This window comes from Erythrolamprus reginae, chromosome 2, assembly GCF_031021105.1.
Source record: "Erythrolamprus reginae isolate rEryReg1 chromosome 2, rEryReg1.hap1, whole genome shotgun sequence".
NCBI classification, from domain to species: Eukaryota; Metazoa; Chordata; class Lepidosauria; order Squamata; family Dipsadidae; genus Erythrolamprus; species Erythrolamprus reginae.
Genome location: NC_091951.1, coordinates 61,878,225 through 61,892,947, shown reverse-complemented (window position 1 = coordinate 61,892,947; position 14,723 = coordinate 61,878,225). Strand labels below are relative to the sequence as shown.

The following is a 14,723-nucleotide window of genomic DNA, read 5'->3' as shown; positions in this document are numbered from 1 at the left end:
TGTTCTTGGGTACAGCTTTCCACCAAGCAGGTGGAGAATTGTGAAAGGCTACAATTCCATTTTCACTGAGTCATGGTTTGATTTGACCATCATTTTTAAGCAGATCACACCAACTGACCCATGACTTTATTTTAAACAAGATTAGTGGTTTAGAAATTATTTTTTAATACTTAAATGTATTGTTCACCCAACTCCAATAGACACAAGGCAATGTATAAAACTAGGAAGAACAGAAAAACACTAAAACACTAAAATGGGCATCCCAGGCTAAAATACAATTAGCCTAACAATCAGTCATAAATTATTATTATTATTATTATTATTATTATTATTATTATTATTATTTATTGGATTTGTATGCCACCCCTCTCCGCAGACTCGGGGTGGCTAACAACAGTGGTAAAACAACATGAACAATCCAATTAATAAAAACAACTAAAAAACGCTTATTATAAAAAACCAAACATACACACAAACATACCATGCATAACTTGTAATAGCCTAGGGGGAAAGGATAACTTAACTCCCCCATATCCATAAGGAGATTTAAATTGCCTCCATAAATTGTGAATGCTCTAATGCTATAAGTTTTTAAGAAGAGATTTGTCTGAAATGGTATAGGGCAGTGATGGTGAACATTTATTGGTCGGATGCCAAAAGGGTATGTGCGAGCGCAATGGCTTGTACACATGTGCCCACACCCATAATGCAATGCCCTGCCCCCATGCATGCACACAAACCCCCACTGTCCCCCATGCATGCGCACAAGCCCCACCACCACTGCCCCAGTGCACCGGCCTCACTGAAGACTCCAGACTTCCAGTAGGCCTGTTGTGTTGTTTTTTGCCATCCCCAGGGTTCATAAGGTTTTCCTGAAGCCTGGGGAGAGTAAAAACAGCCGAAAAGAAGGCAGAAAATCAGCTGATTAGCACGCACATGTATGTTGGAGCTGACATAGGGCAACGCCTCGTGTGCCCTCAAATATAGCCCCGCGCGCCACCTGTGGCACCCATGCTATAGGTTCACCATCACTGGTATAGGCCTGAACATGGGGTTGGTCTGGAAGACCTCCAAGATCCCTTCCAACTCTGTTATTCTCTCACAAATATGTTAGATGGCCATTTTTTAATAAAGGCTGAGGATGGGGTAAATTTGGGTATTGGAAATAACCTGCCCTCAAAACAAGCTTAAGGTAAATTTCTTCATTAAACCAAACTTTAAGCAAGGTCCTTTCACATGTATATTTTTTTCCCTGTAACTTAAAAGTTATTGAGCTGAGAAATATTAGCCAGATCATCCAGCCTTGTAATTCTGAGCTTTTTAATCATATATTTTTGAATTACTACGAAGTACTTTTGTGTTGACTAGGTGGTTTCTTTTATTTTTTAAATTTATTTATTTTGGCAGTGAGTGAAATCTTGATCCTGAGCTTATGTGTTTGTGGTTAATCTAAAAAAACAGCATAAATCATATGATCCCAATTCTTTCAGAATGTTTTAAGACAATTGTTCATCAAGTAAAGATATTTTAGGTGGAATTTCATATAACACATTCTAGATGATGCAAAAGTTTGATATTGCTGTAATAGTAGCTTTTGATGGCAATGTTTGTTCAGATGCTCCAGATGACATGGAGGAAGAGGAGGAATTTGACTGGGAACTAGAACAACCTCTTCAGAAAGATAACTTGGAGGAATCCTTATGTTCATCTGGTTCCTATGGATTTGGAAGTCAGAAATCAGGAGTTTTTAGACGTCTCCAGGTAAGTTTTTAGATATCTCCAGAACATTAAATAAATACAGATATTTCGTAATCAGAAATATATTTTTCACATCACAGAACAATGATATCTGAAAAAGTGCTGAGTAATATAAATATAAAATATAGCAATAGCACTTAGACTTATGTATGGCTCCACAGTGCTTTACAGCAGTCTGAGCGGTTTATCGAATCAGCATATTGCCCCCAACAATCTGGGTATTTATTTTACCAATCTCAGAAGAATGAAAGGTTGAGTCAATCATGAGCTCTATCAGAATCAAACTCCAGCCAGTGGGCAGAATTAGCCTGCAATACTGCATTCTAACCACGGTGCCATCACAGCTCCCTATGGCCAGAGTCTTCAAATTAGATGGTAATTGGTTGTTTAAGTTAAGATGTCTAAAAGATAGTTTAATTTTTTTAGAATTTTTTTTAATAGTGTTAGTAGTCAATAGGAAATAGAAATTGAGTCATGTAAAATGTGATAGAATGTGTTTACAAAGGGGGAGGTGGTATAATGGACAATAGCAAAGTAGCATTTTCCCAGAAAAGTGGAAGGAACACATTCCAAGAAGGGGGTGAGACAAAAGATAACACAGTGCAGAGCTTGATAGGAGACAGAGGAAGTAGTTTCACTTCCCAGAACTTCCGGTTGACTTGTTGGGCTGTTTTCACCATGGGGAGAGTGAAAATAGCCAAAAAGAAGGCCAAAAATCAGAGCTGACATAGGACAGCGCCTTGCGTGCCCTCAGATATGGTTCCACATGCCACCTGTGGCACATGTGCCACAAGTTCGCCATGACTGCCCTATATTGTGCAGTTTATATGAAAAAAAGAGTAAGTTGTAAATCTTACATATACATATTGCTTGAGGATGGTGGATTTTCTATTGCTTTGTTTTTAAGAAAGATATTTCTGTATAAGAGAAAAAGCCAAAGTGGAAACATTTTTGAAAAAGATAAAACATGAAAAGGAAAACTTTAGTGATGGATGAACCATTTTGCTTTAACCATTATGACATCCCTTACACCCATACATCTTTATGTTTAGACATGTGCTTTAATACATTCTCTTAAATAACATGAAGATAAGGGTAAGTTTAAAGTGGTCATATTTATAGATGTATTCTTCAAAGCCTTGAGAAAGCCTTTTTTCAACACAGCAAACTGAAAAAGGAAATGACAAAGGATGAGTCCCAGAGGAAATGATACAAGCAGTACATGGACAGGAAAACACAGTCTTAGGAGAATAGAATAGAATAGGAATTAGAATAGAATAGGAATTCTATATTGGCCAAATGTGATTGGACACACAAGGACTTTTTATCTTTGTCTTTGGTGCATGTGCTCAGTGTACATAAAATAAACATTTGTCAAGAATCATGACATATAACACTTAATGATTATCAGAGGCTTCAAATAAGCAATCAGGAAAAATATTAATATAAATTGTAAGGATACAAACAACAAGTTACAGTCATACAGTCATGAGGAGGAGATGGATGATAGAAGCAATGAGAAAAATTAATAGTAATAGTAATGCAGCCTTAGTAAATAGTTTGACAGTGGTGAGGGAATTATTTGTTTAGCAGAGTGATGGTATTCTGGAAAAAAATGTTTTTGTGTCTAGTTGTTATGATATGCAGTACTCTATAGCAGTGTTTTTCAACCAGTGTGCCGCGAGACATGGTCAGGTGTGCCGCGAAGCTCAGAGAGAAAGAAAGCAAAAGAGAGAGAAAGCAAGAGAGAGAGAGAGAGAAAGAGAACAAGAGAAAGAAAGAGGGAGAGAAAGAGAGAGAGAGAAAAAGAGAGAAAGAAAGCAAGAGAGAGAGAGAAACATAAAAACATAGAAACATAGAAGTCTGACGGCAGAAAAAGACCTCATGGTCCATCTAGTCTGCCCTTATACTATTTTCTGTATTTTATCTTAGGATGGATATATGTTTATCCCAGGCATGTTTAAATTCAGTTACTGTGGATTTGTTTACCACATCTGCTGGAAGTTTGTTCCAAGGATCTACTACTCTTTCAGTAAAATAATATTTTCTCATGTTGCTTTTGATCTTTCCCCCAACTAACTTCAGATTGTGTCCCCTTGTTCTTGTTTTCACTTTCCTATTAAAAACACTTCCCTCCTGGACCTTATTTAACCCTTTAATATATTTAAATGTTTCGATCATGTCCCCCCTTTTCCTTCTGTCCTCCAGACTATACAGATTGAGTTCATTAAGTCTTTCCTGATTCGTTTTATGCTTAAGACCTTCCACCATTCTTGTAGCCCGTCTTTGGACCCGTTCAATTTTGTCAATATCTTTTTGTAGGTGAGGTCTCCAGAACTCCAGAAAGACATATAGGGACATAGGGAGGGAGAAAGAAAGAGAGCAAAAAAGAGAGGAAGGGAGGAAGAGAAAGAAATAGGGATGGAGAGAGAGAGAAAGAAAGAGGAAGGAAGGGAGAGAAAGAAGGAGGGAGGGAGAAAGAAATAGAGCGAAGGGGAGGAAGAGAGAGATAATTTTTTGTCCAAACTTTTTTTAGCCCCCCCCCCCCCCCCCCCCGGTCTCAATGTGCCCCAGGATTTTGTAAATGTAAAAAATGTGCCGTGGCTCAAAAAAGGTTGAAAATCACTGCTCTATAGTGACATTTTGAGGGTAGGAGTTGAAACAATTTATGTCCAGGATGCGAGGGGTCAGTAAATATTTTCACGGCCCTCAATGGAAGGCAGATTTGCAGTAATTGTTTTTTCTGAAGTTCTGATTATCCTCTGAAGTCTGTGTCTGTCTTGTTGGGTTGCAGAACCAAACCAGACAGTTACAGAGGTGCAGATGACAAACTCAGTGATTCCTGTGTAGAACTGTATCAGCAGCTCCTTAGGCAGTTTGAGCTTCCTGAGTTGGCACACAAAGAACAAAGAGCTTTTTTGATGTTTTTTTTAATGTTAAGTGACCATGTTAGGTGCTTTTTAATGTTAAGTGACCATGTTAGGCCCTGAGTCGCTTTGGGAAGGGTGGCATAGAAATCAAATCAATCAATCAATCAATCAATTAATTAATTAATTAATTAATTAATTAATTAAGGTCTTGAGAGCCTAGAGATTTGAAGGTCTTTACTGTTGATATTGTGTTGTCTAGTAAGAGGTGGTAGGATGGGAGCGTTGTTCCTAAAGTCTACCACCATTTCTACAGTTTTGAGTGTGTTCAGTTCCAGTTCAGGTTGCACCATGAGGCTAGTTGATCAACCTCCCATCTGTATGCAGTTTCATCATTGTCTCGAATGAGACAAATCACTGTTGTAAAATCTGCAAACTTCAGTAGTTACAGATGGATCATTTGAGATGCAGTCATTGCTATATAGAGATAAGAGAAGTGGTAAGAGTACACAGCCTTGGGGGTCCCTTGTGCTAATTGTACAGGTATCTGATGTTTGCCTAGCTTCACCTGTTGCTTCCTGTCTGTTAGGACGCTTGTGATTCACTTACAAGTGTGTTCAGGTACTGCTAGCTAATTTACTTTAGTTAGTAGAATGTCCGGTATGATGGTGTTGAATGATGAACTAAAGTCTACAAAGAGGACCTTGCGTAGGTCTTTGGAGATTCAAGATGTTGTAGGATGTAATACAGAGCCATATTAACAGCATCATCTGTTGATCTATTTGCTCAGTATGGAAATTTCGGGGGTGGGGGAGCAACAGTGGATCCGTGATGGTTTTCAAGTGGGACATCACTAGCCCTTCAAAAGTTTTCATAACTACATATGTCAGAGCAACTGGTCTGTAGTCATTCAGTTCTTTGATGGAGGGCTTTTTCGGCACTGGGATGATAGTGGAGTGTTTGAAGCAAGAGGGAATATGGCATATCTCTAGTGATTTGTGGAAGATTTGGGTGAAGATGGGGGCAATTGGTCAGCACAGACTTTTAAGCAAGAAGGAGTTATCTAATCTGGGCCTGGTGCTTTTCCTGGTTTCTTTCTGTGAAATAAATCTTGCACTTCTGTTTCTGTGATCACCAGGGGTTATGAACCCAATGGGATGGGTTCATTTGTAGGAGGTGTGGCAGTTGTTATGTCTGGGTTGGAGGTTATTGAGATAGGTGGCTGTAGTTTTTCTACAGTCACCTGTCTCCATAACCTTTCAAACCTGCAGTAGAAGACATTCAGGTCATCTGCCAGTTGCTGATTTCCTTCAGCTTGGGAAGGTGGTTTGCTGTAACTGAAGATGTTTTAAAGAGTTTTCCACATGTTTGCTGGTTCATTTGTTGAGAACTGATTCCTTAGCTTTTCAGAGTACAGTGGTACCTCGAGATACGAGTTTAATTCGTTCCGGACCTGGGCTCTTAAGTCGAGCAGCTCTTATCTCGAACGACTTTTCCCCATAGGAATTAATGTAAATAATTTTAATTGGTTCCAGCCCTCAAAAAACTCACAAAGTTAGTCTAAATTATGCAGAAAGACATGTTTTTAATGAAGAAATGTACATGTACATATAAATGAATAATGAAGTTTCTTTCACTTAACTTGTAAACTTTCTTAAACTTTTAAATTTACATATGTTCAACTTCTCTGCCACCCAATCCTGTAGGACAGAGGTCCCCAACCCTTTTTGCACCAGGGACCGGCTTTAAGCGATCAAGAGAGGAATGGGTGAATGAATGGACGGAGGGTGGGAAGGAAGGAAGGAAAGAGGGAAGGGACAGGAACAGAGGAAGGAAGCAAGGAAACTTATGAAAGGGGAGAGTAAGAGAGGAATGAGTGAAGGGAGGGAGGGAAGAAGGTGGGAAGGAGAAAGAAAAGAAGAAATAGAGGAAGGGAAGGTAAAAGAGAGAAAGAAAAAGAGCAAGAAAGAAAGAAAGAAAGAAAGAAAGAAAGGGGAAGGGACAGGAACAGAGGAAGGAAGCAAGGAAACTTATGAAAGGGGAGAGTAAGAGAGGAATGAGTGAAGGGAGGGAGGGAGGGAAGAAGGTGGGAAGGAGAAAGAAAAGAAGAAATAGAGGAAGGGAAGGTAAAAGAGAGAAAGAAAAAGAGCAAGAAAGAAAGCTGCAAGCACCCCCCCGAGCCCCCCAGGCCGGCTGCAACCTTTTAAAACACGCGCGCCGCTTCGCAGCTGTCTCCTGAAGCCGAACGCGGAAGTTAGCGTTTGGCTTCAGGAGACAGCTCCTTGGCGCTTGTATCTCGAATTTGGGCTTGTAAGTAGAACAAAAATATCTCTCCCCTCCCAGCTCTTATCTCGAGTTGCTCTTAAGTAGAGCAGCTCTTATGTCGGGGTTCCACTGTAGTTTCTTTTTGCTGCTCTGAAGAAATTAAATTATTTTACTTTTATCAAAAAGCAAGTGTTATATGGTTGTATGAATTTGAATCCCTAACATGAAGCGTTATAACTGCCAAGGGGCACTGTTGCCCACTTTTCAGTTAGCTATGCATTGATATTAACCAACTATCAGTACGCTAAGAACTGAACAGTCACTAAAGTTAAAGAAAATTATTAACTGTTAAACAAAAAAATATTTATTTATTATTTATTAATTTGACTTCTATGCCGCCCAATCCCGTGGGACTCAGAGCGGTTTACAACAATATAAAAATATAATACAATAGTGAAAAATGTCAAATGTTAAATACTAAAAACAATTTTAAAAACCCATTATAAAACCCATTAAGCAATCAAATCAAATCAAACATGCATACCAATCAATCATAATTCAGTCATGACAGATGTTAGCATTCAAGGCCCCCAGGCCTGCCAACAAAGCCAGGTTTTCACAGCCTTTCAGAAGGCCAGCAGGGTGGGAGCAATACGGACATTGGGGGGGAGTTGGATCCATAGAGATAACTAATCAATTCCCTGATTTTATGTTCCCTTTGAGAATTTTTCCTTTTATACCATAGAAGTGTAACAAAATAATTTCTACTTTAGTTAATAGTTGTGCTTTTGTTTATAATTAAATATGCCTGTCTGTCTAAAAGAGTTTCCTGTGCTGCAAAATTGCAGCAATAATTGTAGCAATTTCTTCTTTAGATTTCTTTTTATCATGACTATGTTTTTATAAATATGTAAAGAGCTCTAGATAAGGGAAGAGTTAACAGCATTTGATAAATGGTGTATGGCCACCAAGCCTCTGTAATAGACACAATAGGCTATTTAATAAATAGAGAAAGAGATTTGAAATCTGAACCTGATGAGTCAGCTTTTGTGGCACAACAATCCTTTTAAATCCATTTAGCATGCCATTAAGAATTGACTATAATTCGTAGATGATATTATGTGCCTTTAGAATTACATTATATTAATTACAGACTTTTTAGATTGTACTGGTGGGATTATAATCAGATTTGTACACATTGCTATCATTCATACCAGTGCTAATTTTAGGTGCTTACGTGGGTCAAAAGTTTTTGAGGAGATTGTAAAGAAAAATAATGGGTGATTTCTAACAGTTAGTGTAGTTTTATTTCCTATAAATTGTGATGGAAGCTTTTTTTCTTTTTCTTTTTAACTATCACATTTATCAGGATGAAATGGCAGAAAACTATGCTGTATAGTTGTGTTGTTAACAGTGTGGAAGGATATGGTTGCCATTGCTTAGCCTGACAAAAGAGTGCCACCTTCTGGGGAGACAACTTAAAGTTTTGCAAGGATGATTTGGTTCACTGATTTTAAAATATGGGAAACTGCATAGAAAAATCAGCACAGTAACAAAATATCTGGAAGAATCTGTTAAGTAAGAGGTTTCTTTCAGATTTGTTCTCCTTTTGATCATATTCACTGTTTCTAAAAAATCCTTTTACCTGCACAAATTTCTTTGATGCTAAAATATAAACAATATATCTTAAAACATTTGTAGTGATCAATATTAGCAATATATTTGTATGTGTTTTAAAATTATATCTATTTTAGTCGCTTTTTTGTGTCTGTTGATGTTCTTCTAATTATCCTAATTAAAAAGGGGGGGGAACCACCTAGAATCATTTGGGTGGTATATAAATTTAATTAAAAATATAAAATTGGAGATAAAAACAAGAGGAGGGATGAAATCTGGAGTAGGGAGCAACAGCAAGACCAAAGACCAAGGAAACTAATGCCCCTCCCAGGGCCATCGTGTGAGAATAACTAGCCCAAAGATTCACAGCCTGTTTGGCTCATTTGGAATTTTATTATTTTTTAAATGTTTTTTAAACATTTTCTCCATATTCATCATACAACTTCATGTATCTTCAATACATCTTAACCCCGCTGTTCTGTTCGAAAAAACTTCCTAGTATTATGTTCCCGGGTCTATTTGACCCGGACTGCAAATTGATCATTTTAGGTACTTATATTTGGTCTTTTTGAAAGCTTTTTTCACCTGGAAACATGTTTGAACATTTCTGCACACAATGGAATGAAAATTGAACTGAAAAAATTAATCCTTATTGGTTTATTTTGCACATAAATGTGCCCCCCCCCGTTTTTGTGAAAGTTTTTTCAATTTATGGATAGTTTTGCTTGCAAAATCCATTCTATTTTACTAAAGTTGGTGTGGGATTGGTAGCTTGAACATTTCTGCACACAATGATATGAAAATTGAACTGAGAAAATTAATCCTTATTGGTTTATTTTGCACATAAATGTCCCCCCCCCCCCGTTTCTGTGACATAGTCTTCACTTTATGGATAGTTTTGCTAGCAGAATACATTCAATTTTGCTAAAGTTGGTGTGGGATTTGTAGCTTGAACATTTCTGAACATAATGATATGAAAATTGAAGTGGAAAAATTGATGCATATTGGTTTATTTTGCATATAAAGTTATTTCAATTTATATAAAAATTATGCTGTTAATTTCAAACTTACATACTTTTTTTTAGTAAAATGGATTTCTTTCATAAAATTAGTTATCTGGCTACAATGTGGTTGATTTTCAAAAGGATATTCCAAATATTTCTAGACAAATATGTATAAACAGTGACAATAATGGCACACAGCAAGGCCGGGGGGGGGGGGGGTGTCCCTTTTGTGGCAAAAATAAACCAATAAGAACCATTTTTTTCAGTTCATTTATATTTTTCTTATATTCAGAAATGTTCAATTTAGTATATCAAACCTTTTGGGGGGAAATTCCTTAGGGATTTGTAGCCTTAAAAAATAGAAATTGACACGAAATTCAGAAAGGATGGGGGGAGGGGCTTTTTGATCAAAATAAAAATATAAGTCTCAATTTTTCCAGTTCAATTTTCATATCATTATGTTCATAAATGTTCAAACTAGTTTTCCAGTTGAAAAAGTTTTCAAAAAGATCAAATTCAAGTACCTAAAAAAAATATTTTTGGTCCGGTCATATACGAACAGAAACAGATTCGAAGTTATGATTTTTTTTTGCCCAGAAAACAATTAGCCACCACCCCAAAAATATTTTTTGATGATCAGCATTGTTAAATTGAGTAAATGAATGCCTAAGATTTTAAAGAATATTTCGGATTTGGAGCATAAAAGAATAAAAAGTGAAAATGATTGCAAGCAGCCGAGGGGGGGAGGGCTTATTTCTGATTTTAAAAAACCAGTAAGAATCATTTTTTTCAGTTCCTTTATATTTTTCTTATATTCAGAAATGTTCAAGCTACCAATCCCACACCAACTCCAGTAAAATAGAATGGATTTTGCAAGCAAAACTATCCATAAATTGAAAAAAATTCACAAAAACGGGGGGGGGGCACATTTATGTGCAAAATAAACCAATAAGGATTAATTTTTTCATTTCAATTTTCATATCATTGTGTGCAGAAATGTTCAGACTACTTTCCAAGTGAAAAAAGTTTTCAAATTGACCAAACATAAGCACTTCAAATGAAGAGTTTTCGGTTCGGGTCGTATGTGACCCGAACATAACATTAGGAAGTTTTTTTGCCCAGCAAAAACTAAGCCCCCCACCCCCCAAAAAAAATTATCATAGAGAGAACCCCTGAAATGATGAAAAGTCATGAAATTTCAAGTTTCAGATATGCAGGGAAATTTTTTTACAGGGACTCAAACTTGGCTTCGGGTCACATACGACCCGAACAAAACAGCAGGGTTTTAATACACATGAATCATTATCCAAATACAATAAACTAGATCACATTCCAGGTTTGCTTTATATTATTTCATCTGGATCTAACTTTCTTCTCTCCACTTCCCTCGTTTTACCTCAGGCGGCTATTCTGCCTCTACTACCTACTTTCGTACTCCTTCTCCCTCCTTCTACTACCATTCCCTTCTCCTTCCTCCTTCTTTCTACTCTTTCTCCATTCTCTCCCCTTCTTCTCCTTCCTCCCTACTTCCCAACCACCCTCTAAATCCTTCCCTAAGTGGATAGTTCTATTATCATTACATAACAGATTAAAATGTTTTTATTTGGAATTTTAAATGGACTATCACCATATAGGCCCCTTGGGGTAAGCTTGCCCTTTTCCAGCAAAGGTTATTCCTTGTGTGCCAATCATAAGAGAAAACAATGAGGTTTCTCTCTACTGTTCTATAGTTTTCTGGGTGTTTCTTACTAGCATTGATTCTCTCTGCTCTCTGGGGTTTTTTGTAAAAATGCCTATGGCCATCTGAGATCTTGAATCATTTGAATTAATGATGATATTAGAGATTGTTGCTTTCCTTTGCATCAGTGTGTCCCTTTCTGTGATTAAAAAAAAGTACAGATGTTAAAATCAAGTAACACATTAAATCTTTATAGGTGTCACGACCTATCTATTTACAACTTAGCATTTGCAATTGTGGCTTATTTAATAAATTCTTGTTTATTTATTTACTTATTTGACTTCTGTGCTACCCAATCCCGAAGGATTCCGGGCAGTTTACAATATAAATAAAAATACAAATAGATACAGAACAATAAAAAATAGTGGTAAAGTTTAGTAAAGTATTAGTCTATTCACAATTTAACATCCAGGTTTTAAATTTTAAAAAGTACTCTGGTTTATTCTCCCTTATCAGTCACACGAGGAAGAGTGCTCTGTTTATGATCTAATTTAAAATAATAGTTATATGTATATGTATCCATTAAAATAGAATAACATATCCTAATCCAGGGTTAGTGAGGCATGGAAAATAATATATCCACTTGGAATAGGAGGCTAATATATTGATCATGCAGTGATTGAGTGTGATCTCCCAGGACTATTTGGAAGGTTCTTGTTGCATGAAGAGTACAGCTGATTGATGAAAGTGTATTCTTGCTATCTTTCAGTTCTTTGTGTTTTAGAATATTTGCTTTTCATGAAGAATTCTTTATGATACCTTCAAACAGCGATGGGCTACGAGCCAGAATGCTAAATTACGCTCGCCATCGCAGCTCGTAAGTTCTTGCGGGACCAGCACGATTTTACTACTACACCTGTGGAGGTAGCAAAATTGCACCCGTGTTTCGGTGAGGTTTTACCTGTGGCTCCATGCTCAAGCCGCGGCGGTGAACACAATTTAGCATTCCGGCTCGTAGCCCACAGCTGCCTTCAAAGCATTTTTATTATCTTCATGTACAACTTTCTAAACTCTAAGCAATGTATGTTTTGCTTTTTTTTTAGCCAGTGATTCTTAATTGGTTTGTTCTTTTCCTTACAGGATGAACTTAATGAAGTTGTTGATGTTAAAAATCCAGACATAACACCTGCATCTGAACGCAGAGAAAAACGACTTGCAGCAGAAGCTGCTAAATTTGATCCTGATCATTACCTGTATGTATCCCTGCTTATGTATTCTGGCAATAAATATTTAGGGCCACTGTACTGTGCAAATGGATTTAAATCCTTCTTAACCTTTTCCATTGACATTCATTGCCCTTCTTAGTTTTCCTACTCTTTCATCTGGTCTTTCCCACCTCAGTTCACATTTAAACAAATTAACATATCCCAAAACAGGTTTTTATTAATTGTATTTATGTTGGCCGATTTGAGGATAGGAGTTGAAACAAACTATGTCCTTGTCTCCTGGACATAACGAGGACATAAATTATTTCAACTCCTGCTAGTGAAGGGCTACCAAAATTTTTACTACCACACTGTGGGCGTGGCTTATGCAGGAAGCCCTGCATTTTCTTTCAACATCTTTCAGTGCAAATTGAGTGCTCTGGGGTGGAGCTCCATTTTTGCTACCCCACTGCATTCCTCCCTGTCTAGGCAGTAGCCCACCCCTTACTCCTGCCCTCAAAACAATGCTATAGAGTACTCCACACCAAGACAATTAGACACAAGAACAGCCCCCCCCCCCCCCCCCCCCCCGAATGCCAAAATAAAAGAATCTGGCAAGTCTAAATGCCTTTTCCCCTTCCATCCCTCTATCTTTGGGAGAACTAGGGTTGGTCTTGTCTAAGGCATTTATAGAACAGAACAGAATAGAATTTTATTGGCCAAGTGTGATTGGACACACAAGGAATTTGTCTTGGTGCATATGCTCTCAGCATACATAAAAGAAAAAGATACATTTGTCAAGAATCATGTGGTACAACACTTAACGATGGTCATAGGGGTCAAATAAGCCAGTGTTTTTCAACCAGTGTGCCGTGGCACACTAGTGTGCCGCGAGACATGGTCAGGTGTGCCGCGAAGAAGGAAGCTCAGGTTCTGGTCTCACAACTTTTTGCTGAGAGAGAGAGAGAGAAAGAGAGTGAGAGAGAGAGAGAAAGAAAGAGTGAGAGAGAAAGCAAGTGCTAAAGAGAGAGAGAAATCAAGAGAGAGAAAGAGAGAAAGCAAGAGAGAGAGAAAAAGATAGAAAGAAAGCAAGAGAGAGAGAAAAGTAGAGGAAGGGAGAGAGAGAGAGAGAAATGAGCAAAAAGGGGAGGAAAAAAGAGAAATGAGAAAACGATTGAGACAGAGAATGAGAGGAAAGAGAGAGAAACAAAAGAGAGAGAGAGAAGTGACTCTTGATTTAAAGCATATGATAAAAAGCACCCAAAAAATAAGAGAAACCCCCCCCCCCAGCCCTCACCTGTTTTTGGAAATGGTTCAAGAGTATGTATACACACACACACACACACAAGAGGGGGAGAAGACAGGGATGGAAAAAGAGGGGAGAGTGTCTTAGAGTGTCGTTTTGTGTCATTTTGGTTGGTGGTGTGCCCCAGGATTTTGTAAATGTAGAAAATGTGCTACGGTTCAAAAAAGGTTGAAAATCACTGAACTAAGCAATGAAGAAACAATCAATTATTCAAATTCTATTGCAGCTTTGGGCTTAGCCCTCTTTTTATCTGACTGTTCTCTTGGCGGAAGCTCTTCCCCCCATCCCTTAAGGCCATTTCCTGTGCTCTCTGCATTGGTTTTATATCCTTTGCCTTTACCATGCTCAGCTACTACTTCCTTCCTATTCTCCCCAGTTTGAGAGATCACTAAAATCCGTACATGTTTTTTTACCTTCAAAGATGTACCAATAGTCAAGTGCATGCTATTTTCATTTATTTTACTATGAGTATGTTGATTCATACATCAAAAGCAAAGTGCCCGCTCTGTGAAACTGCAGAATAAAGACTGGTGAATACCGTTTATTTCTGTCCATTTCAACCTATTTCTTCAAAATTCAATGTCTAGAGAGAAAGCTTCTCTGTCATTAGCCCCATTGTGTGGAATCTTCTTCCCCTGGAGGTGAGGCAGCCACCCACCTAGGGGCAGGTTGCAGTTGAATTTTATTGATTGATTGATTGGATTTGTATGCCGCCCCTCTCCGGAGACTCGGGGCGGCTAACAGCAATAATAAAACAGTGTACAATAATAATCCAATACTAAAAATGATTAAAAACCCATTAATATAAAAAACCAAACATACATACAGACATACCATGCATAAAATTGTAGAGGCCTAGGGGAAAGAGTATCTCAATTCCCCCATGCCTGGCGGCAGAGGTGGGTTTTAAGTAGCTTACGAAAGGCAAGGAGGGTGGGGGCAATTCTAATCTCTGGGGGGAGTTGGTTCCAGAGGGCCGGGGCCGCCACAGAGAAGGCTCTTCCCCTGGGTCCCGCCAAGCGG

General features: G+C 38.0%; 1 protein-coding gene across 4 annotated transcripts in view; it reads left to right on the top strand.

Moving 5' to 3' along the window:
* The window catches only part of SHQ1 (SHQ1, H/ACA ribonucleoprotein assembly factor), a 107,178-nt gene that overhangs the window by 14,102 nt on the left and 78,353 nt on the right, over positions 1-14,723 (top strand). For all 4 annotated transcript variants that reach the window (XM_070738242.1, XM_070738243.1, XM_070738244.1 and 1 more), the window contains 2 exons: positions 1,616-1,761; positions 12,330-12,442. In XM_070738242.1, the coding sequence (XP_070594343.1) occupies positions 1,616-1,761; positions 12,330-12,442 (259 nt within the window). The remainder of the gene's footprint in view (positions 1-1,615; positions 1,762-12,329; positions 12,443-14,723) is intronic.